At 37.5% G+C, this 27,473-nt stretch overlaps 1 protein-coding gene and 1 non-coding gene across 2 annotated transcripts in view; both read left to right on the top strand.

Moving 5' to 3' along the window:
* The first annotated feature begins 5,226 nt into the window (after positions 1 to 5,226).
* The window catches only part of GPR149 (G protein-coupled receptor 149), an 84,798-nt gene continuing 62,551 nt past the window's right edge, over positions 5,227 to 27,473 (top strand). Inside the window, exons 1-3 of the mRNA XM_040247285.1 lie at positions 5,227 to 6,246; positions 7,205 to 7,397; positions 12,730 to 13,184. Coding sequence (XP_040103219.1) covers positions 5,227 to 6,246; positions 7,205 to 7,397; positions 12,730 to 13,184 — 1,668 coding nt within the window. The remainder of the gene's footprint in view (positions 6,247 to 7,204; positions 7,398 to 12,729; positions 13,185 to 27,473) is intronic.
* TRNAW-CCA lies at positions 17,649 to 17,720 on the top strand. Its single transcript has one exon. It is a non-coding gene; the product is annotated as a tRNA-Trp (tRNA).

The following is a 27,473-nucleotide window of genomic DNA, read 5'->3' as shown; positions in this document are numbered from 1 at the left end:
GTTTCTGAAACACTAAGAAATACTTTATTTAAAAGGCTTTCCCTGTGGCTCAGTGGTAAAGACCATACCTGCTGATGCAGGAGACATAAGAGACAGGGTTTGATCCCTGGGTGGGGAAGATCCTCTGGAGAAGGAAATGGCAACCCACTCCAGTATTTTTGCCTGGAGAATCCCATGGATAGAGGAGCCTGGCGGGCTACAGACTATGGGGAAGCAAAAGAGTCAGACACAACTGAGCAACTAAACAACACACAGATCCCAGCACACATTGGTGTGGGTCAGGAACAATGTGGAGCTGGCAGGGGTGAGGGGGCATCACAGAAAAATTAAGGATCCAGCATAACACAAGCCATGCAGGATGAAGAGAAATCTGGACCAGACCGGAACCAAGAACTATTCTCATAGCTACTTAAGAGTTTTTACCAGGTCTGTAGTGAAAAGAAGCTAAACAATAATATTGCAACTGCTTCATATGTCACTTACAGTTTTAGTACTTAGCTGAGGATATTATTCTGTCCTCAGGGTATTAGTTGCTCAGTTGTATTCAACTCTTTGAGACCCCGTGGATTGTAGCCCGCCAGCCCCATGGACAGTAGCCATGCCTGCTCAGTTGTGTCTGACTCTTTGTGACCCCATGGACTGTAGTCTGCCAGGCTCCTCTGTCCATGAAATTCTCCAGGAAAGAATACTGGAGTGGCTTGCTATTTCTTACTCCAGGGGATCTTCCCAACCCAGGGATTGAACCCAGGTCTCCTACATTGCAGGCAGATTCTTTACTGGCTCAGAGAGTAAAGAATTCTATCCCTAAGATACTGAGATATTGAAATAATTTCATTGAAACCTTGTAGACCTGGTGGCTCAGCTGGTAAAGGATCTGCCTGCCAATGAAGGAGACGCAAGAGTTGTGGGTTTGAAACCTGGGTTGGGAAGATCCCTTGGAGAAGGAAATGACAACTTGCTCCAGTATTCCTGCCTGGAGAATCCCATGGACAGTGGAGCCTGGCAGGCTACAGTCCATGGGGTCACAAAAAGTCAGACAGAACTGAGCAGGCATGAACAGTCCAAATGGAGCTAGGGAAAATAAGATGCAGGGCTCCTCCTGCATTACTTCATTACTAATTTAACACTTGGTCAATTTGTTGTGCATAAGGACATTCTCATCCTAAGCATTAAATATTTACTGTATGCAATCCCTTGGGATGAGAGGTTTTTGCGAGGAATTTAAGGAAGAAGATAATTTGAAAAATGACTGGACCATAAGCTTCTTAAAGGCAGGAACTCTAATGGTCTGTTTACCATTAATGTACATTGTCTGAACGTTAGATGCCCAAACAGATGTTGAACGAATGAGTGAATGATAATGTACACTGTATAGTTATATTTGGAATGTCTGTGTCTGCACTCAGTTGTATCCTACTCTTTGTGAACCTATGGACTGTAGCCCACCAGGCTTCTCTATCCATGGAATTTTCCAGGCAAGGATATTAGAGTGAGTTGCCATTTTCTCTTCCAGGGGATCTTCCTGATTCAGGGATCAAACCCACATCTCTTGTGTCTCCTTCATTGGCAGGCAGATTCTTTACCAACTGTGCCACCTGGGAAGCCCATACAATTATGTTTAGAATAACTATGTATTATTTATGTTTTTATTCTATTGGATAAATTTGGTCATTCTCAATCCACTCAGTGCTTCACAGAGCTCTATATTAAAATTCTCCTCCAGATATTATCTTTATTATATGGTAAGGTGGACCTTCAGAACTACCATGGTCAAGAGCATTGCCCAGATTGAGTAAAAAGAGCAGGCATTAACAATAAATCTATTTCTCTCCATAAATGTTCTACATTAACATATATAAGACTTCATAAACTAAAAGCCTAATGAAATGTCTTCCGTGTAATTCTCTCTAGGTTGTTTTATAGTCTGTAGTGCTACATTTTTAAAGTAACCAAAACAGCATTGGAACAATAAATGCATCTTCACTTAAACTATTCTGCCATAATCATAATTTTAATTTAAATCAATATAAATTTGCATTATAAAGTAATTTGAAGACAGGATTTTAAATAATTGAGATATAAGCTTTGCCATAATTGAGACAGAGGAACAAGGCTCATTCACAAGAACTGAGAAATCTTTTTCCTCAGCCTCCTAAATGTTATCCTGGTTAGCTGAAAGGCATTTAGAGTGATTTCTTTTTTAAGTGCAGGAGGATATTGCAAAGAGATGGAGATTATGGTAAGTGGAAGGCTTACAACTTTCAAGAAACTCACATTATATATATATATAATCTCCAAGGGATCTTCCCAACCCAGGTTTCAAACCCAAGCTTTATGTTTTATATATATATAATACAGGAGCCTGGCAGGCTACAGCAATGGGGTCACAAAGAGTCAGACATGACCAAGTAACTGAACACACTTGCAATATGTGTGTGTGTGTGTGTGTGTGTGTGTGTGTGTGTATATATATATAACATAAAGCTTGGTCAAAGGTTGTTTATAAATTAAAACTTTGAAAAATTAGATATATCTAACATTCTTTCTGAGAAAGAAAAACAAACAAAACTTTATAATTGTCAACAGTCATTGGAAGCGTTCCCAATCATGTGGTGCTAAAAGTGGGCAATTAGAAAATGTTTGTATGTGTTGTGATTAAGAATGCAAAGCCAGGCTACAATTTTAAAAACTGGCCGCCATCACTTTCTAAGTGTGTGGGGACAACCGTGTACTTAATGCCATTAGGATGAGCTAGGTTACTGTCCAATATCAGCCCCCCTAAAACACAGTGACTTACACAGTAAACTTTACATCTTACTCATACAAAGCTTACTGTAGTTTCTCACAGCCCTCCAGGGCAGCTATGATCCTTCAGTTGGCCTAACATTCCAGACTGCTTGAACCTGATACATTCTTCATGTTGGCAAGGGCATCCATGTCATCATAACAGGGAAAGAGAAAGCAAGGCAAACCTAAGCATCAGTTCGATATTGATTACTATGAAGTTGGCAGAAAAGAAAATTAAGACAAAGTTAACCTGAACTATTTAAAAACCATATCATTGAAATTCAGAACTTGAAAGGGCCTAAAAATGATCCAATCAAGCCCTGTATTTTACAGATGTGGAAACAGACACCAGAGAAAGAATAAGAACTTTTACCCAAGTTTTTACAACCAGCAGTAGCACAGTCTGGAATGAAATACAGATTTCTCTCCTAGCTCCCTACTGGCTGAAAATTCCACCACTAACCTTTGGAAATGTAGTAACACTCTTGCCCCTCTGTCATATGGTAGAGACCAGGGCAACATGATGCTTAGGTATCCTATCCCTTTTCTAAAATTACGTTTAATAGAAAACCCAGAAATGATGGTAATGATAAGGAGAATGTCTGCAGGCCTCAAATGTTATTGTGACACTTATTATTTATTCCTAATCATGGCATTTTAGCAATGTGATACGTATTATCCAACCCAACTACAAAGCCAAGGTTAAACACCATATTGAAAATTAACCGAGAACCTTTTTACTCACACTACTCTGCAAGGTCCATTGCTATCAGTAGGAGGAGTCAGAGTGCTGAGCTAGCTGTCACAGGTGGCGTTTGTTTCCATTTGCTGAGTGAAAGAGAAATTGAACACTATGTCAAGATTAGTGAAGGGTCTATTGTGTCTATTGAAGGGTATGGCCGGCAGTGACTAATACAGTCACTTTTCACTTGCACAAAGTCAGGTTCAAAATGTAGCTTCACTTATCTTCAATATGAAAGGAATGATCAGAGTTCTATTATCCTATCCATGTACTTAGATCATTACCATATGAACCTCATCCTTTCCCTTTCCCTGCTTTGCTTCAGACTCCAGCACTGAGTGTGAAAAGGCAGCCTTCATGTCACGAGGCTAAGCTGTGAAGGAATACTACCCTAGAGCATCCTGAGAAATACTGGACCAGAGCTATTACTGTTACTTCTTTGTTAAGCTCCACATCTTTCAAAACTGATGATTCTTAAAATGAGTTCAGAAATTCACTTATTGTACAAAACACCCCAAATACTCTGGATAGAAATGTTTTTGTGAGGTAACCTCCCTTTTATGACCTATAAACTGTTACCTAACTTCAACAACCAGAAATTGTTATTTATTCAAATCGCAGCTTGCTTACTTTATGACATTGGCATAAAATAGTTACATGCCTAAAGTCAGAATGTCTCCACCCGAAGAGTCTCCAAAATCTTGTTTAGTGTAGTGAGGACCGTAATGACATTCTTAAGTACAATAGATATTTTAAAAACAAACAAAGCTGGTACCTCCTATTTTCTTTAAAATAGCATTGGTGATATTCTTCCTCCAGTGGATTGTAGATCAGAGAGGTCTAGATAAGAATAAAAGCAGCCCCTTAGCAGAGTAGCTTGGACCTCTGAAATGAAAACAAGATGCTATTTTTCATTCACATCAAGCCTGAGCAAGTATTTGGGTTAGTTTTATATGTCAAAACCAAAAGGGTAGGCTTAGCAAAGACATTGTCTCTTGCTTCAAATAAGGCAAGCTGAGGAGATGTACATCATTTCGCTCACACACAGAACTCCCCTCCCTTTTGTTCTTGCTTCTCTCCTGCTTAGAGCTGACTGACTCCTCCTTCCTGCAGCTCTGAGGATCACAGGCTGACTGAAGAACACAGCAGTTCCGATGGGGAGCTGTGCTCAATGACTCTCTCATTTTCTCTCTGTCTCCCTGTCTGTGAACCGGCCAAGCTGAAAACTACCTGATAATCTGCCTTTGAATCCAGCTCTGGAACCAAATGCATCATTTTACTGCTCTTAAAAAGTGAATAGAGTTTGATTACCTCAAGCCAAAGCTGCTTTGCTCCACAAGAAGGACCCAAAAGGATCCAGACATCATTGTTTTCCAGTCTACTTGAGGAGCTTTTGCTTTCATGCCTGAAACTTGCTGGTTTCAGAAGGGAGTTTTTGGCTTTTTTTTTTATTTTTTAATTGAAATGTTGAAAAGTTTCTTATTGCTGCTTTAAGTGGAACCCATTTTTCAAATATGAGTTGAGTCAGGTCTAACGGAGACTTGTCTGACCGTATTCAGCAGGAATGACCGTGGAACATCTTGAGGGAAACTTGGTAGGAGAAAATGAGATCTGATTTGCAACTAACAGCCATGCTTATTAATTGTGAGACTATTTACAGACCTACTGAAAAAGAAATTGAATATTGACCAAGAATAATGTCTGTGTTTCTCAGTAACTTATCAACAAATGACTCTAACCTGTGGACAGAAAACCATAATTCGACAGACCCTTTAAATCTGCCAGGAACCGTGAATATCTATCTTTTTTGCCTGACATGCCTAATGACTCTGGCAGCCCTGGCAGGCAGCATTTATTCACTAGTTTCTCTGCTGAAAATGCGGAACAGAACTGTTGTGTCCATGCTTGTGGCTTCCTGGTCTGGGGATGATCTCATGAGCGTCTTGTCGGTGACCATCTTCATGTTTTTGCAGTGGCCAAACGGGGTCTCTGACTACTTCCAGTCTCTGTGCACCATCTCTGCCTTACTTTATTTATGCCAGGGCCTCTCGAGCAACTTGAAGGCGACTCTCTTAGTCTCCTACAACTTTTACACGATGCACAGGGCTGTGGGGAGCCAGGCAACCTCCAGAAGATCTGGCCAGGTGCTCGGCGTGGCGCTGACCGTGTGGGCAGCCAGCCTGGGGCTCTCGGCGCTCCCTCTGTGCGGCTGGGGCGCCTTCGTGCGCACGCCTTGGGGCTGTCTGGCCGACTGCTCCAGCTCCTACGTGCTGCTCCTCTTCGCTGTGTACACTTCGGCTTTCGGACTACTAGCCGGCCTCTCGGTCCCGCTCACTCACCAGTTGCTGTGTTCCGAGCAGCCGCCGAGACTTCACGCCAACTACCAGGAAATTTCCCGCGGCGCTTCCACTCCAGGGACCCCTGCAACTGGAGGGAGAGTGCTTTCCCTGTCCCCAGATGATGCTCCAGGTCCGGCCCCGCGGTGCTCTGGAGGATGCTCCCCGAGCTCGGACACCGTGTTTGGACCGGGTCCACCCGTGAGGAGCGCAGGGCCAGGGCAGGAGCCGGGGCACGGTGCTGCCGCTGTGGCTGGAGACTGCAGGCGCGAGAACCGGGGGACTCTCTTTGGCACCAGGAGCTTCACCGTGAGCGTAGCGCAGAAGCGCTTTTCTTTGATCTTAGCGCTGATAAAAGTCACCCTTTGGCTGCCCATGATGGTAAAAGTGCGGTTGCTCACGGTGTGCGGATGTGTATGCCAGACAGTATGAGTGCGTGTTGAGACCAGCGCCCCTGATTTGGAGGGTCACCCAGAGATGTGCAGTTTAGTCCGCTTACAAATGTATCTCGGTTGGTTGTAAAGAAGCACTTGGAGGAAAGCATTTCGCGAGTAGGACTAGCAGCCGCGAAGCCTTTGCTAAGTGGTGCTTCTCGGTTCAAAATTAGGGAGGAGGGCGGGGAGCGCTTTCAGGCGCGGGAGACTTAGTTTTCCCAGATCTGTCATGGTCAAGGGTGTTTTCTCTCCGAGCAGTGTCTGGGAGTATTCAGAAAAGGAGGGAGACCGTGAAGGAAAACAGCGTATGCCTCTGTTATTCCCCCAGTCTTCTGTCCTGCGCTTATCTTTGCTCCATTCCTCCCTAGTAAGGTCGCAGCCCATCCCCATCAGGAAGAGAGGAGAGGCATAACCACTAGTACAGAGAGCAGAGAGTAGACAAAACAGGCTTTTGTTCACGCCTCCAAGAGAGCCAGAGGAGAGAGGTGGCAGGTGGTGCCCTAGCGTGACCAGCATGGCCTGGCAGGGGTGAGGGGCTAGGGATATGACAAAGGACATCTGGAGTACCAGGTACAGGTTTCACAGATGCTTGCCTGTTTTCTGGGATAGCGTTTTTTCATGTTGTGAACTGTGCTTTCCTGGTGGAAACTTGAGCTGGCAGCCAGCACAGACCAGGCACTCAAGAATGGAAACCCTCAAAAGCTGTGCAGTCTGGGGCAGCTGGCCTCTTCCCAAAGGATCCTGGTAGCCCCAAACCAATGATGCCAGCTCAGGAGCAGAGCTTCTAGCTCTCAGATAGGAAAGGGGCCTGGAGAAGGGAGCTGAGGCAGCATGCTTGGGGAAAAAGGCTTGGCAAAGTGGAAAACGTTTTCCTGGGATAGGTCTGAAGCTCTCTGCTTTTACAGATCCACATGGCGGTCCAGCACATCTCGGGGTTTCAGAGCCTTCCCTTTGAGATGCTCAGCTTTATGCTAACCCTCCTGGCCACTACTGTAACTCCAGTGTTTGTCTTGTCTAAACATTGGACACACTTGCCCTGTGGCTGCATCATCAACTGCAAGCAGAACACATATGCAGTGACATCGGATGGGAAAAAACGTAAGTCCTGGATAGTGCAGAGGTTGAGAACAATATGCAGAAGGTCAAATACAGAAAGGTGGTCTATTGAGAAAGTTGCCTTAGTAGGTGATGCAGAGTCCAAGGACAAGTTAAATGGTACATAAAAGGAAGAAATGTTAAACAATTATCAGCACAGTGTTGGAGTAAATTTTAAATGAGGCAGGTTTAAAACAACTCTGTGAACTGCATGTACATTGAATGGTTATTTTAGGTGATTAAAAAAAGAGAGAGAATTCATTCAACCCAGCATGAAATCAACAAAGGACTTTAGATGTTATATCCACCATAACTCTTAGCTCCGAGTAGAAAATAAATCCCCCTCCCAAGTCTATGTAGGAGAAGCCTGCATCTTTGCAAATTTAAAATTCATTATGTTAAAGTTTATTATTATTGAGTAGAACAGTAAAGAAAAGCATTTCCATTATTTTGCAGATTATATTCTTCCAGGGTGTTGGAAAATTTTCAGAATAAGCAATAGGAACACCTAAAAACATTTCCAAAACAAATTTTAAGTGTATGCCTCTGCTTTTAGAAAACATACAGATATATACACAAATGACACCCCCCCAATACCTATAATTTTAAGAAAGGTCAAAGGTTGGCAGAGTTGTTCATGTATAAATCTCATCATTAGTTACTTTTAAAAAATATGTTTTAAAAACTGCATCTTTAACAGGAATGGAGTCAATTATAAAGCTCACTAGAGTGTAATTGTTCCTATCCTAAGACAGGAAAAGTTGAGGAATGACCTGTATGTTTTTACTCTGTCAGGAAGGAAAAGGATATCATTTTTGTCATTCCAGAAAAAAAGATAGGATGTTCTACATTTAATAAATCCAATACACTAATAAATGCATTAGTGTATGCTGAATTAACTCTTCCATTAATTGTCCTTTGCTCAGAATAAGCAAGTATATTTTTGTTTAACAGAGAAGAAAGAGTGAATGAAAACAGTCCATCTCAGACTATATTAGGGCTATAAAAACTGGAGACTATTAAAGAATACTCTGTAATCAATTCTTCAACAGGGTTATTTTATAACATTCAATAGTCATGAACTGCTCATTTTCCATGTATTCATGACACTTAATGTCTATATAATTTTCAAATCATCTGAAGATTTTTTTAGTGTTAAGGGTGCCATAAAGTTTTATTGTCAATAGATGCCAAATTCGTCTATGCCCTTAAAATACAATAATCACAGAACTTGTAATAAGTATGTGCTTCTGGAGATTAATATCCAGAGCAACAGTGACACAGAAAGTGAATAATAAATCTTTTTGATAGAAAACACAGAAGAACATAGAACATATAAAAATTACTTACAGACCTGAAAGTTCTACCATTCTATCAAACATTAATATTTTGTCACTAAATTAGTGAAACAACCCCACCTTATATATTTAAAATTGTAAGAGAGACAAGAAGAATTTAGAGCAGTCTTTTTAAGAACTGAAGGACACCTCTATCAAAGTCAAAAACAAAGCAGTACAACATATCTATCACTGTAAATCGTCTGGGAAGCAGTCTCTCCGGTACTGCACAAAACAGAAGAACCTACAGCAAGCTGGTAGAATCAATAATCAAGTTAATATCTCATGTTTGAAATTAGAATCACACCTTCCAAGATCAAAGTAATACTTTTCCTCTAAAATTCCCATTGCCCTTATTTGTATAGGGCAATACAGAGAGAGATGTAAAAATTCAAGGAAGATGTTGAAATGTAAGCCTAGAGAAGCATGGCTTCAAAAACAAAACGTGACAAACATTCATTTTAAATGGCTTCATTCTCTTTTGATCCCAGGCTCTGCCACAGGGAAATTATAAGAATGGTGTATTTTCACTGTCTGACCCGCAATAAACTTTCTTATTGCTAGGATGACACACAATTTTGAAACTCCAAAGATGGCTCATCCTCAGGTGGGCAGGAGCTTGATCAGTTACTTGATATAGTACTTTGATTCTATATAGTTATAGTACTTGGATGGCTCCAGTTTCACACTTAAGCTTTTTCTCCTTAACAAATTAATGTCCCCCCCCCCTTTAATGTTTTTTTGTTGCTGTTGTTTTGGTTTTTGTTGAAAACTCTGGGAACAATAAAAGGAACATATTTTTTCCTAATTCATATTTACTGTAAATATGATATAAACATGATTCTACATCTCAGCTTCGCTATATGGAAACTGAAAGACATGCAACCAGAAAATGAAGTTTCCAGGGATAATAATTCTCTCCTGTTTTCAACAATAATCTGTATTACTTCTGTCTCAAGACAAAAGTGGTTTTAAAACAAGATGGTTTTAAGAGGTCTCAGGTGGCAGACATATGGATTGGATATGGCTTTCACACCCATTTTGTTTTAAAATTAAACAGTTCAAGTAAAATACTTTCTAAGTATACAAATCAGATTTTCAGCTTCCTTTTTTTTTTTGATGAAGTCAAAGTATCTGGTGGCATATTATGCTGAAGAATTGTATTTATAAGCTGACAAAATTACTTATGTCTAAAATTGTCATTGGCAAGATGTGATTAAAATCAGAAGACTAGAGCTAATTCACGTCCTAAATAGGATTTTGCTTTTCAGAACAAATGAGCATGAGTGCTCAGTTGTGTCCAATTCTTTGTGACCCCATGGACTGGAAGCCCACCAGGCTCCTCTGTCTGTGGAATATTCCAGGCAAGAATACTGGAATAGGTTGCCATTTCCACGTCCAGGGGATCTTCCCCACCCGGGGATTGAACTCATGTCTTCTGCATTGGCAGATAGATTCTTTACCATGGTGCCACTGGGGAAGCCCCAGAACAAATGTAACAGTGTACTTATTTCTCATAAGTGTAGTATTGATTTCCAAAAGATCCTGACTCTATCCAGATGGTCGTTAAGCTTCTTGTAAGTTACTAGTCAGTTATTGTCCACCCTGTTATATTGTTATAGCCTATTACCTTCATTAGTTAGTAAGAATTTACCTCTAGTGTTAAGGAGAAGTAACTAACAAGAAATATTTCTACTGGTTACATTTTATAATTAACATACTTCCCTTAACTTAAAGATAGCATATTGGAGACATTCTGATTTTATTAACAATTTTCTCTCAATCGTCTGATTAGCAGTACAGCAATTTCCCATAGAGGCTAATAACTCCAATTCTGGAGTCAGATTTAAATTCCAATCTCTTTAAGTAAGTAATCTTAGGTTTCCTTTATCAGCCTCAGTTTTCTCAAATGCAAAATAGAACCAATTTGCCTATTATTATGTAAGGTTGTTGTTTTGTTAAATGACATGACCCATGTGCCTAACTGGCCCTGGAATGCTCTAGTTCCCCATTGTATCTTTCACAATCAGACTTCCTTCTTGAAGCCTACCTCAGACTGCCTCTTGCACCTCTTAACATGCAGGTAGATTGTCCATTGAACTAATTCTTTAAAAATCTTGCTCATTTTTGCTTTCTATACTTCATAGTTGTGATGTGTAGCTAATAAGATATATAGCTACAGATATCAATTTACATGATAAAATTGGGGTTTTATGACAGTTTTTGTTTGCTTAATATCCTTGAATTGACCACTTGTCACTTTGTATCTTATTTTAGAGAAAAAGAAAACCTATCAATAACTGAAACATCCCTCTATTCAGCTTTCACACTATTAAACTAAAAATTATAATTTAATTTTACTGAACTATATTATTAGAAAAACTTAAGTAGTACTATAAATGAGACAGTGGATAGTGTTAACATCTGTTTCTACTTTTCTATTTTCTTTGAATAGAAATTTTTGTTTGTGTCCTGGTTCAAACAAAGAGTGTTTTTGGCTCAAATAATGAATGATAACTGTAAATTCTATCTTTCAGTCAGTGAAACTGGTTTGTAAATCTTCAGTTCTGAGACAGTTTCAGTAATAGAATAAGCATATGAATGACACAAGGATGTACTATGAAATAAATCAAACTTTACCTGTTGTTTTCATAGAAAGTTTATAGTTTTTAATAAACTTTTCCCCCAAGGAGCTCTCAATGTGTGCTAAGTGTGTGCGATAAAACACAGAGCTATCCAAGTAGAAAAAAGTTTTGAAATGAGCCATATTTGAAAGATGAAAACCAAAATATTACATGGTATTTTGTCTACCATCTTGATATAGCTTCATTCTTAATACTCAAAAATTATCTAGTATTTAATGACATTCACACAAAACAATTATATCACTTCATCACATTCTCATTTCTTATTTTACTAAAACTTTATACTGTATTCACCAAATAGTTGTAGTATATATAGGATATCATCATATTTCAAAACCATAGAAAGTTTTATGCATTCCTGCCAAACTCATCTTGTAATTAATAAGGTATAAACATATTGTAAAATGCTTCATTTCACAGAAATATAAATATATGCACATTTTTACAATTCATTTCAAATTATTCATGCTATTTTTAAACATTTAAAAACTATTTCAGCATTATCTAATTTTTAATGTATTCATTTTATAAACATAATGTCATTTTATAAACATAATTAAAATATCGAAAGCAGTTATATCTACTGTTGGTATTGCCAGCTGAATAGCTCAAAGAATATTAAAAGCTTCCTTTTTGAGTGCTTTTTTTTAATGATAAATTGCTTTTGTTATGTTTATTTAATTATTTGGCTGTGTTCGTTTATAGTTGTAGCACATGGAAACCTCACTGTATCATGCAGATCTTTTGTTGAACACACAGACTTTCTCTAGTTGTGGCAAATGGGTTCAGTAGTAGTTGTAGCAACGTGGGAGTCTACTTATGTGTGCAAATTTAGTTACCCTGATGCATGTAGGGTCTTAGTTCCCAGACCAGGGATAGAACTCACATCCCCTGCACTGAAAGGCAGATTCTTAACCACTGGACCACCAGGGAAGCCTCTATTAAGAGCTTCTTAGTTAATATCTAGTAAAATTAAATTTCTAAACTATGTATTTTATCCTAAAATAAAGAAATGCACAATTGGTAAACCAATATAGCTACCCTAAAACTGAAAGTATATGAGACTTTTTAAATTTATAGTTAAAGTTTTAAATAAAATTTGTTTAAAGACTTCAGGGTTCTGGAACTGTATGTATGTCAGGCCCTTCATTGTGCAAGTGACAACAATTAGGCCCAGAATGATATGAAGGCTTGAACTTGTAAGGACTATTTCTTTGCATAATTGACAAGATCATTTTAAGATTTCTACTAATCAGGTTTAACTCACTTTCTTATTTTTATTCACTTTGTATATTCAAATGCTGTTTACATCTACCTTCCTAATCATGGAATTTTGTTTTTGTTTTTACATAGCCAAGAGGAGATGCTTTGAATTCAATCTATCATTTCAGCAAAGTTATGGAATTTATAAAATAGCACATGAAGATTACTATGATGATGATGAAAATTCTGCAGCCTGTCACAATCTCATGAATTATGAGTGCACAACTACAAAAGACTCTCAGAGAGACACTCATATATTCAGTGCCATAAAAGTGGAAATCAGCACCACACCCTCTCTGGACAGCTCCACACTAACAAGCATCAACAAATGCACAAACACTGACGTTATAGAAGCTGAAGAGGAGCCCCACAATGAAATAGGTGTTGATCCACTACTCTCTGAAAAAGCAGAAGGTGAAATTAAATATGATGAAACCACCTTTTTGGAAGGGCCAGAAAGAAGACTTTCTCATGAAGAAAGTCAGAAACCAGACCTTTCAGACTGGGAATGGTGTAGGAGTAAATCAGAAAGAACCCCTCGTCAGGTACAGTAAAGATTTCTATTATTGTAAAGTAAAAATAAAACCAAGCATGACAGCATGCAAAAAAATTATCAGTTGTTTATTTCATTCAAGATAGTATTCACTTTCCTCAATTAATTTCCATAATATTAGATTTATTTCAAAGTGTCTTTTGAAGGACTTCTAAATGTTTTTAATTAGTTCTATACTTTCATTTAAATTCTATATATTTGGGGATTAGCAGAGTTAAATATGCTTTTTGAGAATAGTAGAGCATTCTAACTTCATGTAATCTGTATAAATTCAGACTAGACCCTTGAAACTTATTTCAAGTTAATTAACTTACAGGTTTTATTTTTCTTCACCTGAAAACTTTACACAAGTCCCTGAAAGAGGCTTGGGGGCAAAAGTTTATACAACTAGTGATGAAGAAATAGTCCTATTACAACTGTATTAGATAGCTCACCTATTAACCTTGCTGAAATTAGCCCTTCTAATACTCAGCAAGGAAAAAAAGATCTATTTCAGAATACACCCAAGTGAACCTTTACAAAAACCCTGCTTAATATTCCATCTTTTTAAGGATTGAAGAATGTTTATATAATGTTTTTTAATGGAAGAATTTGTACCTTAAGCTCATCTCATTCTTTCCTAGATTTCAGCCTGCCTATAATGGTGAGGAGTACTTATTTTATTAAAATCATAGTGTGATATTGATATAAGATTGTTCTTTCCTCTAAATGCTCATATATGATAATTAAAGTTGCCTTGCTTTCCACACAATTGATTTACTAGGAAAAGATACCTTTTTCTACCTGACAGTATAAATCAAAATCCACTTGCCCAGTCTCTGAAATTAAAAATACAATTCTTCAAATATCCACTAGTAATAATGTAATCATTGATCAAAAATATGACCATAAAACACCAATTATGAATATGAACAGAATAATCTGAGATTTCCTTTATTCTTCTAATTAATTAAAGCTACTAGTTTTACTTTGATATCATCAGTTTTAAAAGTTGGATAATAAAACAAAGCATACAAAACATATGATTAAAAGTAATTACACATAGTGTTCAGTGATTGGATATCTCAAAAAAATCACTAAATATTTACTGTAAATTGACAAATATAATAAAAAGTATATTATTAATAGGACACATTGTTCTTTCAGTGTGGACACACTGACAGGACACACACATTTTTAAAACAATGTGGTATCCCAGCTAAAAGGGGGCTCCCTACAATATCATCATCAATTTGCTCCTAAATAATCTAAACCTCCTGGTTTTCTTGCACTTAAAAATTAAGTAATATTCATGATGAAATGAGTATGTATATGTGTCAGTGTGCACCCATGTTCACCCCGGTAACTTGGAGCTACAGTACCCTGTGCTACTCCTCTGTTCCATCCTCATGCTTACCTCTTATCGGTTACAGCTATCTTGACTCTTGCTCATGCTTTTTGGTTTTACTGTATTATCACAACTGAGTATATTTCTAGCATAATATATTCCTTAGTTTTGCTTGTTTTGAGTTTCCTAAAGATAGCAACATATCTGGGTGGGACTTGTGTTTTTTTCCATACTACCTTTCTTTAAATGTCTTCATTTTCTAATTTATTTTGTCAAAACAATGGGAAATGCTGCCTCAATTATCAGAACTTACAGCTGTTATTTAAAAGCCTTTAGTTATTTTTTGAAGAATATAATCCGTTCTTCTAGAATTGGGAGAATATGTAAAAGGATCAGACACTGCTTACATCTAAGTATATTGTCTTATGAGAATAGTGATGTGCAACTTACAAACCTCTGTAAATCAAAAACCAAAATGATATATGGAAAGCACAAAATGCTGATCAATCCAGGTATCTTTCAACTACAAAGATTGCTTATTAAGTATTAATATTGTAACATCTGTGAAGAGCAAATAGTTCAGGAAACTGATTTTAAATGATCCTTTAAAAATATTTAGTGGTGAAATAGATAATACAACGCTTAGGAAAGGTAAATTTATATTTTAAGAGACTAATTAAAATTAAATGAAATACTATCATAAATTTTAAAACAACAGCAAGAAAACCTTAAGCTACAGGCTGATGTGATTGGTATGACTTTTCCTTAGCAAATCACCTGTGGACTTTACGGTTAACATTATAACTAAAACGTGTTTTAGGGTTGAAAAGCTTTTCCTCTGACCAAAGATTGGTTTTAACTCTTAACCTATTCTTCACCAGCAGATATTTCATGGGAAAAGGTAATGACTTAAAAAGCACTTTCTTTTCATTCTCTCCTTCCAAGTTCTTTCTTTGCTCTGAAATCAACTTAACTTATATATATTATAGTGATACATTAAACTTTGGTAGATATTGTAGTAGTTATGAAAACACTATCTTTTTTATCTTCTATGGTTGTATTTTCTAATATTTAGGTTCAAATTATCAGTTTATTGAATTATCCATGTTCTTTGTTATGGGGATATAAAAAAACACAGGTTTGATTTAAAATGTATTTCACTGTCCCTACCATATTTTTACAATGTGCTCAATCATTCAGTTGTGGCTGACTCTTTGCAACCTGATGGACTGTTGCCCGCCAGGCTCCTCTGTTCATGGAGTTCTCCAGGCAAGAATACTGGAATGGGTTGCCATTTCCTACTCCAAGGGATCTTCTCAACCCAGGGATCAAACCCATTTCTCCTGCATCTCTGCACTGGCAGGCAGATTCTTTATCACTTCACCACCTGGGCAGCACCCCCCACCACCACCCCCACTTTTTTTTAGAATGCAATATATGTTGCTTTTTTTTTTTTTTAGCATTTATGCAAGTAAACAAATTCTCAGTATATCCTGTTGGAAATTCTGGTAGGCATGAGAGTGTCAGATCAAAGTTAAGTTATAAAGAAAATGGTAGTAGGATGACTTGAGTAGGTTTAAATGCTGTCCGATAAAATGTATCAGAGGTGAGAGCCTTTGTAAGACTAAAATCCAGTGTTATACTTAGCCACACAATTGCTTCTTTTTGAACCCTTAGCAGGTTGAATCTTAAGCAGTTTACTGTTTTAAAGTTCAGGGAAAAAAAATGGAACTGTCAGAGGTATTCAGTTACAAAGTTTTAATGTGGTTGCCATGGTATGACTGTCCCTCAAATGAAATAACAATTTTCTAGAACCTCAAAGTTTTGTCATCTTTGAATAAAGAAAATTGTATTTATAAAATAACTTGGTAGCTTATTGGAGATCACTTTGGGCTTTCCTGGTGGCTCAGAGGGTAAAGCGTCTGCCCACAATGCGGGAGACCTGGGTTTGATCCCTGGGTCGGGAAGACCCTCTGGAGAAGGAAAAGGCAACGCACTCTGGTACTCTTGCCTGGAAAATCCCATGGACGGAGAAGCCTGGTAGGCTACAGTCCATAGGGTCGCAAAGAGTCAAACATGACTGAGCAACTTCACTTTCACTTTTCTCTTTTAATACTAATCTCATCAGGTTATCCATGGATTTCATTTTCTTTTCTTTTAATTTGTCTTAGAGCCCTAGAAATTCATTTATTGCTATGAATTAGCAACAGATATGCTGTTATCATGCACTTAGTCCCACTTATAATTCTATATCATCATAGCATTTAAAATATGAAAGGTCCTCTACTACACCAGTAGAATATAGAAAAATAGATTCTGAAACAATCCTCAAAAGTGCTGGAAGTGACTGCTTTTTGAATTAGCCATACCAACCATTTGGAATAATGAAGAATAAACCAGCAAGAACTAACTTAAATTCACTGGGGAAATCAAAGAAATTTTAATTTTAAGGAAAATGTTTTAACTATCTAAAAATAGTTTTACAAATCAAAGTTAAGTATTTCTTTGTAATATTTAAGTACAGCTTTAATATCTAATCACCAAGAGATGAATATTAGCTTAAAGAATGGGGCAAAGTCATTCATATCAATGTATAGCAAGAGCTATCACAATGTTGTAAAGTAATTAGCCTTCAGTTAAATTAATTAATTTTCTAAAAGTAAAAAAAGAATGTGGGGATAAAACATTTGAGCGATGTAACATCAAAACTCTAATAAAGAAATACACTGCAAAAAAAAGAGGATGGGGCAAAATCAATCCTTGTCACTTAATATATGCCCCCGAAGTGAAATAAGACTTGGATACCCCAGTATACATATCTCTTTCCTCTCCCTAAAAAAGTGCATCTTCTCTTTTCTTTTTAAAAAATAAACTATTAAAAATTTAAATCAAGCATAAGATGTTAGTGTTTCCTCTGACACTGTCACCTTGATAATTACAAATGCTTAAACTTGTTCTCTGAGTAATTTTTGACATTTTTAAACTGAAGTGACATAAGGGGAAAACTCACATATCACCTCCTGTTTGTAGCCTCAAGGCAAAGATGTAGCCTCATCTGAACACAAAATGAGTGTTTGGAATATAGATTTTTTTTATATTTAGCTACATCTGTTTGTTTGGAGTAGGGCTTCCCTGGTGGCTCAGAGGTTAAAGCGTCTGCCTCCAATGCAGGAGACCTGGGTTCAATCCCTGGGTTGGGAAGATCCCCCGGAGAAGGAAATGGCAATCCACTCCAGTATTCTTGCCTGGAGTTTGGAGTGGTTAATTCCACTCACTATTCAGAGATCTGAAAATTGTTACACTGCTTTCTTTTTTCAAAACATTTATAATCTTTTTTGTTTTATAATTACAAGGTATATAATTATTGTAGAAAAAGTTTAGAGATTGCTGCTAAGTGAAGAAAAACACCCACTTTTAACCACCCAGAGTTGATCACTGTTTACATTTTATCATATAAAACTTTAGGCTCTTTCCTAAGCATATATTTTCACTTTTGACAGAAATGGGATTGTAGTGCACATATTGTTTTGAAATCTGCTTTTTTCCACGTAAGAGTATAATTTTCACCAGATTTAAATTGTTTGAGCCATTTGTGTGATTATCTGGTATAGTTTAGAATGGCTGTTTAGAGTGTGTTTTAAAAACTTGTTCACGAATGTAAATTTGATCTCAAGTGTTTAAAGTCTTGAAAGTTGAAACTAAGGAAATTTCATTGTAAACTAATTTGAATATTTCATAACATATTTTGTGATCCTCACAGCATGTACCATTTGCTGAAACAAAATAAAATTGAGCTAACTGTTCAATTTCTATGGATTCAAGAGGATTAGCATTGGGTCAAAGCTTATGTAGAATCTTATTCACTTTTTAAGCTAAGAGTTGTGTTAATACCCTCAAAAAATGCTATGGTTTAAACCTTAAAGGCTTTGTGTTGGAACAGCCCAGTTATGGCTTATATCTCTTCTACAGCTCCAATTGTTATCCCTTATTTGAACTCAAGTAGCTGGAAACACTATATTTTAAAATATTTTTATTATGAATTCACTTTAGAGTTACAAAACAGTTTTTAAAATAGTATGAGTTCTAATATATCCTTCATCCACTTCTATTAAGGTTAACATGTTACATGATGATAATATAATTATTAGGGAATTAATAACTAATTTATAGACCTTATTTCAGTTTTACTAGCATCCTGTTTATGTCCTCTTTTCTGGTCCATAACCTGTTCTTCAATTCATTACTGCAGTTACTGTCATGCCTCCTCAGAGTCTTCAGTCTCTAGCAATTCCACAATCTTTCTGTGTCTTATTACAGATGACTTTGACACTTCCGAAGACAACCAGCCAGTTTGTTTCATTTTGCTTTGTTTCTAGAATATCCTTGAGTTTGTAATTAACACATGTTTTCTATTAATCAAATTGAAGTTGTAAATTTTTGACAAGAATGACACAGAAGTGATGTTTGCCCTCCCCAGCACACCATATCAAGTGGTTCATGATATTGATATGTCTCATGACAATGATATAAACTTTGATCACTTGGTGGTGTCTGACAGATCTCTCTATGTAAAGTTACTATTTTTCCCTTTGTAAATTATAACTATTTTGTAGGGAGATATTTTTGAGGCCATGCTATGCAAATATTCTGTTTCCGATCATACTTTTGTCCACTAATTTTAGCATTAATTTATGAATCTTGCCTATAACAATTATTATGTGAAAGTGTATTTTCTATTTCTATAAATTCTTCTATATTTATTATTGGAATTATCCTGCAAGAAAAAAGTGATCTCTTCTCCGGTTATTTGTGTTAGTATGAGATCATAGATACTTATTTTAATCTATATGTTATTAGCAATACTATTATTTATTTTATCACTCCAGTTAGCCTACATTTAGCCATTGGGCTATTCTGACTTATTCAAGTTGATGCCTTTATCCATTCAATATGCCATTCTCATCTCTTTTTAGCACTTCCTTACTTTCTAGCATTACAAGGTATTAGTCAGTATCATCTTGTATTTTTCCTGACCCATTCCTAGAATCAATCATTTTCCTGAGGAGTTCTAGTTCCTTCTGTTAAAGAATGGGATTTAGAAACCAACATCTGGGTTCTAGTTATTGTTACTAGTTATTGTTACTGAGATGTCTTGCTTCTAGACTCTATCATTGGACAGATCTTTTATATATGTATGTATGCTCATGTGTGTATGTGTATATATATATTTTTATATCAATTTCTCTTTAAAAATCATTTAAAACTATGAGTTTAAACTGACAGCTCCAAGTCCAATTGAATAGCCCAGCATTTATTCAAACCCTTCCTTTTTCTTTTTCTGATAGTGAGAAAACTGGTTCTCATTCTCCACAGATTTATTTACTTATCTGCTCAATCCTGATATACACATAAAGTAGTTTTAGAAATGCTAACCCTAGTGGTCCACTGACTAACATCCAGGGCTCCCAATGCAGGGGGTCCATGTTTGATCACTGGTCAGGGAACTAGATCCCACATGCTGCAACTGAGAGTTGACATGCCTCAACTGAAGAACCCCCATGTTGCAACTAAAAGAAAACACATGCTGCAGTGAAGACCGAAGATCTTATGTGCTGCAACTAAGATCCAGTACAGCCAACTGCATAAATAAATATTTGAGAAAGAACTACTAACCCATACTGCTGCTGCTGCTGCTGCTAAATCACTTCAGTCGTGTCCGACTCTGTGCAACCCCATGGACTGCAGCCTACCAGGCTCCTCCGTCCATGGGATTTTCCAGGGGAGAGTACTGGAGTGGGTTGCCACTGCCTTCTCCCCTAACCCATACTAGTGTGGGAAAAAACATTAACTAGAATATAATAGTTGTGTATAGTTTTTTTTTATTGTAAACCTTAGAGTTGACACAGTTGTCCACTTTTAGTTGGGTTAGTTATTTTCATTTCCATTCCCTTCATTTTGTATTACATATTGAGTTTCTCTCACATTCTTTTTTATTTTGATTATTTATGTTTAAGTATGTGAAATTACTGGGTTTCCCAGGTCACTCAGTAGTAGTAAAGATCCTGCCTGCCAATGCAGGAGACATAACAGATGAAGGTTCAATCCCTGGGTCAGGATGATCCCATGAAAGAGGAAATGCCAACCCACTCCCATATTCTTGCCTGAGAAATCCCACAGACAAAGGAGCCTGGCAGACTATAACCATGGGGTCGCGAAGAGTTCAATATGACTTAGCAACTAAACAGCAGCAGCAGCAGCATGTGAATTTATTACCGTGTTTCCAAGAGTCAGAACTATTGAAAAGGTAGACCATCTGCCCTCATTCCTTTTTCCTACTCTCATTTTCCCATTCTTACCTCCTGTTCCCACCTATCCCCTGTAAATAATCAGTATCATACTTTCTAGTTTAATCATCCTGTATTTCTTTTTGTACAAAGAGAAGATACATGCATATCTTCTTACATCTTCTTCTTCCTTACATATATTCTTTTATACTTTGCTTTTTTCATTAAGTAATATGTCCTAGAAGTTTCTATATATCACTCATAGAGATATTTCTCATTCTTTATATAGCTGCATAATAATCTATAGTGTAGATACACTATAGTTAATTCCACTACTCTCTTATATGCACCTTAGATTATTTCTGATACTTTGCAATTAAAAATAATATTGCAGTGAATAACCTTATGCAAATGCATTTTCATATTGTTGGAAGCGTATCTCTAGGATAAATGCCTAGAATTAGAATTTCTAGGTCAAAAATTAAGTGTAATTTTGTTAGAAATGGTCATACAAGTTTGCACTGCCACCAGCAGTGTGTAACAGAAGACCCTTCTCACCACCTCCTCAATAATAGAATATATTATCATGCTTTTTAGTTCTTGCCAGTCTGATAGTAGAGAAATGCTATCTCAGGGTTATTTCAAATTATAGTTATATAATTATAAATGAGTTTAAATTGTTTTCATTTAAGAGCCTTTCCCTGGTGGCTCAGATGGTAAAGCGTCTGTCTACAATGTGGGAGACCCGGGTTCAATCCCTGGGTTGGGAGGATCCCCTGGAGAAGGAAATGGCAATCCACTCCAACACTATTGCCTGGAAAATCCCATGGACAGAGGAGCCCGTTAGGCTGCAGTCCATGGGGTCGCTGAGAGTCGGACACGACTGAGTGACTTCACTTTCACGTTTCTCTTTCATGCACTGGAGAAGGAAATGGCAACCCACTCCAGTGTTCTTGCCTGGAGAATCCCAGGGATGGTGGGGCCTGGTAGGCTGCTGTCTATGGGGTCACATAGAGTCGGACACGACTGAAGCGACTTAGCAGCAGCAGCAGCAGCAGAGTATGTTGAGTATAATTCCCTGTGCCATACAGTAGGTGCTTGTTGGTTATCTGTTTTATATAGTATAAATATGTTAATCCCAACCTCCTAATTTATCCCTCCCTGACTTTCCACTTTGGTAACCATAGTGTGATTTCTATGTCTGTGTGGCTATTTCTGTTTTGTAAATAAGTTCATTTGTGTAATTTTTATTTGTCTTTCTCTGTCTGCCTTATTTCATTTAGTATGATAATCTCCAGGTCCATCCATGTTGCTATAAATAGCATAACTTCATTCTTTTTATAGCTAAGTAATATTCCATTGTGTGTATGTATATGTGTGTGTGTCTGTACACATACACACACACATATATCTCACATCTTTATTCATTCATCTGTCAATGGACATTTAAGTTGCTTCCATGTCTTGGCTATTGAGAACAGTGCTGCAGTGAACATTGGGGTGCATATTTTCAAATTATAGTTATCTCTGGATATATGCCTAGGAGTGGGATTTCAGGATTGAACAGTAACCCTATTTTTAGTTTTTAGGGGATCTCCATACTATTCTCCATAATGGCTGTATATAGTGGCTTCAGAATACCAACAGTGTAGGAGGGTTCCTTCTTCTCTACACTTTCTTTAGCATTTGTTGTTTGTAGACTTTTTGATGATGACCGTGATGACCAGAGTAGAAAGCCAATTTTAAATGGAGTTCACTCGAGTTTTCTTGCTTGTATGGTTTTAGTTTTTACATTTTTATCTCCAATCCGTTTGGAATTTATTTTTGTTTGGTATAATGTGAATATTTTAGACACTTACTCCTTGGAAGAAAAGTTATGACCAACTTAGATAGTATATTCAAAAGCAGAGACATTACTTTGCCAACAAAGGTCCGTCTAGTCAGGCTATGGTTTTTCCTGTGGTCATGTATGGATGTGAGAGTTGGACTGTGAAGAAGGCTGAGCACTGAAGAATTGATGCATTTGAACTGTGGTGTTGGAGAAGACTCTTGAGGGTCCCTTGGACTGCAAGGAGATCCAACCAGTCCATTCTGAAGGAGATCAACCCTGGGATTTCTTTGGAAGGAATGATGCTGAAGCTGAAAATCCAGTACTTTGGACACCTCATGTGAAGAGTTGACTCATTGGAAAAGACTTTGATGCTGGGAGAGATTGGGGGCAGGAGGAGAAGGGGACGACCGAGGATGAGATGGCTGGATGGCATCATGGACTCGATCGACGTGTCTGAGTGAACTCTGGGAGATGGTGATGGACAGGGAGGCCTGGCGTGCTGCGATTCATGGGGTCACAAAGAGTCGGACACGACTGAGCGACTGAAATGAACTGAACTGAACTGACTCATTATTTACTAAAGGGAGTCATTTATTTAAAACTCAAATATTATCCACAGTGTTTTGAGACATTATCTTTATCTTATACTAAATTTCCATACTTACTTGGGTCTACCTCAGGTCTTTCTATTCTATTCACTATTTGTCTATTCATGCACTGGCATCTCTCTGTTTCAATTAGAGAGACTTTTAGATTATAATAAATTTTAATGTCTAGTAGTCCTGACCTCCCCATTCCCCTTATTTTTTTTTCTTTCTCAGTATTTTTCTTGCTATTCTCGTATGCTTGCTTTTCCATAACAACTTTGATTTCAACTTGTTTACGTCCTTTAAAAAAGCTTTATCAGGATATTGTTAAGTTTATGTTGGTCCAAAGAAAATGTTATCATGTTAAGTTGTCCTATCCTTTTCATTTGTTCTAGTTCACACTTGTATCATTCCTATAAAAGATTTAAAAATGTTCTTCCTATAACCTTTACACATTTTAGTTAGGTTTATTCATGAATATTTGAACTTTTTTTATTGTAAATGAGGTTTTTCTCTAATATCTGGTACTCTAAATGGTTATTGTCTGTGTGTATTAAAGATATTGATTTCTGCCCCTTAGTACTATATCTGTTATACTACTACATTATTTTATTGTTTAAATAAAATCATTGGTTATCATTAATTATTTAGGATTTTCTCAGTGTACCATCATACCATCAACAAATAGAATAGTTTTACTTCTTCTTTATCAATACTTATGCCTCTGTTTAATTTCTTCTCTCTAGTTGTATTTGCTGATCCCTCTAGAATAGTATTGAATAGGGAAAGAGACAGGGAAATCAGTCTTGCCTTGTTTCTGATCTTAGTGAAAGATTACTGATTTTGTCCCATTGAGGAAAATACTGGCTCTTGTTACTTTCTCTAAGGCAGTTAGTTTAATCTTTGGTGATGATGATGATGACTATGGTTAATACTTATGGAGCACTTGCTATGTGTCATACACAGTACATATAATTGTTTATTTAGAATTCATAAGGATTATCTGGTAGATCAGTTCAATTCAGTTCAGTCATGTCTGACTCTTTGAGACCCCATGGACTGCAGCATACCAGGCCTCCCTGTCCATCACCAATTCCTGGAGTTCACTCAAACTCATGTCCATTGAGTGAGTGATGCCATCCAACCATCTCATCCTCTGTCGTCCCCTTCTCCTCCCACCTCTTTTCCAGCATCAGGGTCTTTTCAAATGAGTCAGCTCTTCCCATGAGGTGAAAGTATCAGAGTTTCAGCTTCAACATCAGTCCTTTCAATGAATATTCAAGGCTGATTTCCTTTAGGATGGACTGGTTGGATCTCCTTGCAGTCCAAGAGACTCTCAAGAGTCTTCTCCAACACCACAGTTCAAATGCATCAATTCTTCACTGCTCAGCTTTCTTTATAGTCCAACTCTCATATCCATACATGACTACTGGAAAAACCATAGCCTTGACCAGACAGACTTGGTTTGGCAAAGTAATGTCTCTGCTTTTTAACATGTTGTCTAGGTTGGTAATAGGTTTCCTTCCAAAGAGTAAGTATCTTTTAAATTCATGGCTGCAGTCACCATCTGCAGTGATTTTGGAGTCCCCCCAAATAAAGTCTCTCACTGTTTCCACTGTTTCCCCATCTATTTGCCATGAAGTGGTGGGACAAGATGCCGTAATCTTAGTTTTCTGAATGTTGAGATTTAAGCCAACTTTTTAACTCTTCTTTTTCACTTTCATCAAGAGGCTTTCTAGTTCTTCTTCACTTTCTGCCATAAGAGTGGTGTCATAAGGGTGGTATCTGGTAGATATCATTACTCAATTTTATAAATGAAAAAACTGAAGTAAGTTAAGTGTAAAGTCCATCAGAGCCTGGGTGCAAACTCAGACCATGTGACTCCAGAGATGGTCCATATATCCATTAACATAACTGCTCCAGAGAGATCGATTTGATAGTTAACACATTATTTCTTACGCTAAACTCTAATCTATTCCTCTCACATAGTCAGATTAATATCACCTGGGACACTTTTTAAAGTGTCTTGACTCTACCCACAGAAATTTTGATTTAATTGATCTGAAATAAGATTTGGATATCAGCATTGTATAAACCTTTCTGTGGGTGGATATTTGCAAAATATATAATCAACAAAGAACTTGTATTTGGAATATATAATTCATAAAGAACACCAATAAATCGATAAGAACATGACAGATAACACAGTAGCATATAAGCCAAAGATTTAAACTGATACTTCTCATAAGAGGAAATTCAAATAGCCATATGCATATACAAAGGTAGACCACATCATGAATAATATGGAAATCTCATTTAAAAAAACAGTGAGAGACCACTTCACACCCACAAGAATAGCGAAAATTAAACAATCTGACAATGCCAAGAGTTTGGAAATGTAGAAAAACAGTAAATCATATGAACTCCCTGTGGAGTAAATTATTAAAATCACTCTAGAAAACAGATAATAGCTACAAAAGTTAAATATGTACAAGCCTTATGCCCCAGCAATTCCACTCTTGGATATACACTCTAGAATGCGCTGTCCAACACAGTAGTCACTAGCCACATGTAACCATTTAAATCTAAACTTATATAATTTTTTTAAATTTAAAATTCAGTTGCCCATTTGTACTGACCACCATTCAAAGTCCTCAGTGTCTAAATGTGACTAGTGGCTACTGTATTGAACAGCACAAATATAAAACATTTCCTTGACTACAGATATATTAGACAATTCTACCTTCAGTTTAGTTCAGACGCTCAGTTGTGTCCAACTCTTTAAGACCACATGGATGGCAGCACACCAGGCCTCAATGTCCATCACCAACTCCCGGAGATTACTCAAACTCATGTTCATTGAGTCAGTGATGCCATCCAACCATCTCATCTTCTGTCGTCCCCTCCTCTTCCCACCTTCAATCTTGCCCAGCATCAGGGTCTTTTCCAGTGAGTCAGTTCTTCACATTAGGTGGCCAAAGTATTGGAGCTTCAGCTTCAACATCAGTCCTTCCAATGAATATACAGGACTGATTTCCTTTAGGATTGACAGGTGGGATCTCCATGAAGTCCAAGGGACTCTCAAGAGTCTTCTCCAACACCACAGTTCAAAAGCTTCAATTCTTTGGGATTCAGCTTTTTTTATAGTCCAACTTTCACATCCATACATGACTACTGGAAAAACCATATCCTTGACTAGATGGAACTTTGTTGGCAAAGTAATGTCTCTGCTTTTTAATATGCTGTCTAGGTTGGTCATAACTTTTCTTTCAAGGAATAAGCGTCTTTTAATTTCATGGCTACAGTCACCAACTGAAGTGATTTTGGAGCCCCCCAAAAATAAATCTGTAACTGTTTCCACTGTTTCCCCATCTATTTGCTGTGAAATGATAAGACTGGATGCCATGATCTTAGTCTTCTGAATGTTGAGCTTTAAGTCAACTTTTTCATTCTCCTCTTTCACTTTCATCAAGAGGCTTTTTAGTTCCTCTTCACTTTCTGCCATAAGGGTGGTGTCATCTGCTATCTGAGGTTGTTGATATTTCTCCCAGCAATCTTGATTTCAGCTTGTGCTTCATCCAGCCCAGCATTTCTCATGATGTACTCTGCATATAAGTTAAATAAGCAGAGTGACAATATACAAACTTGACGTATTCCTTTCCTGATTTGGAACCAGTCTGTTGTTCCATGTCCAGTTCCAACTGTTGCTTATTGACCTGCATACAGATTTCTCAAGAGGCAGGTCAGGTGGTCTGGTATTCTCATCTCTTTCAGAATTCTCCACAGTTTATTGTGATCCACACAGTCAAAGGCTTTGGCATAGTCAATAAAGCAGAAATAGATGTTTTTCTGGAACTCTCTTGCTTTTTCCATGATCCAGTGGATGTTGGTATTTGATCTCTGGTTCCTCTGCCTTTTCTAAATCCAGCTTGAACATCTGGAAGTTCACGGTTCACATACTGTTGAAGCCTGGTTTGGAGAATTTTGAGTATTACTTTACTAGCATGTGCTGCTGCTGCTGCTGCTGCTGCTAAGTCACTTCAGTGATGTCCTACTCTGTGTGACCCCATAGATGGCAGCCCACCAGGCTCCTCTGTCCCTAGGATTCTCCAGGCAAGAATACTGGAGTGTGTTGTCATTTCCTTCTCCACTGCATGCATGCATGCTAAGTCGCTTCAGTTGTGTCTGACTCTGTGCGACCGTATGGACAGCAGCCCATCAGGCTCCTCTGTCCATGGGATTCTCTTCAAAA

The sequence above is a fragment of the Oryx dammah genome, unplaced genomic scaffold (genome assembly GCF_014754425.2).
Source record: "Oryx dammah isolate SB20612 unplaced genomic scaffold, SCBI_Odam_1.1 HiC_scaffold_2, whole genome shotgun sequence".
NCBI classification, from domain to species: Eukaryota; Metazoa; Chordata; class Mammalia; order Artiodactyla; family Bovidae; genus Oryx; species Oryx dammah.
Note: the sequence above shows the minus strand (reverse complement) of the source record. Positions and strands in the feature narration are given on the sequence as shown.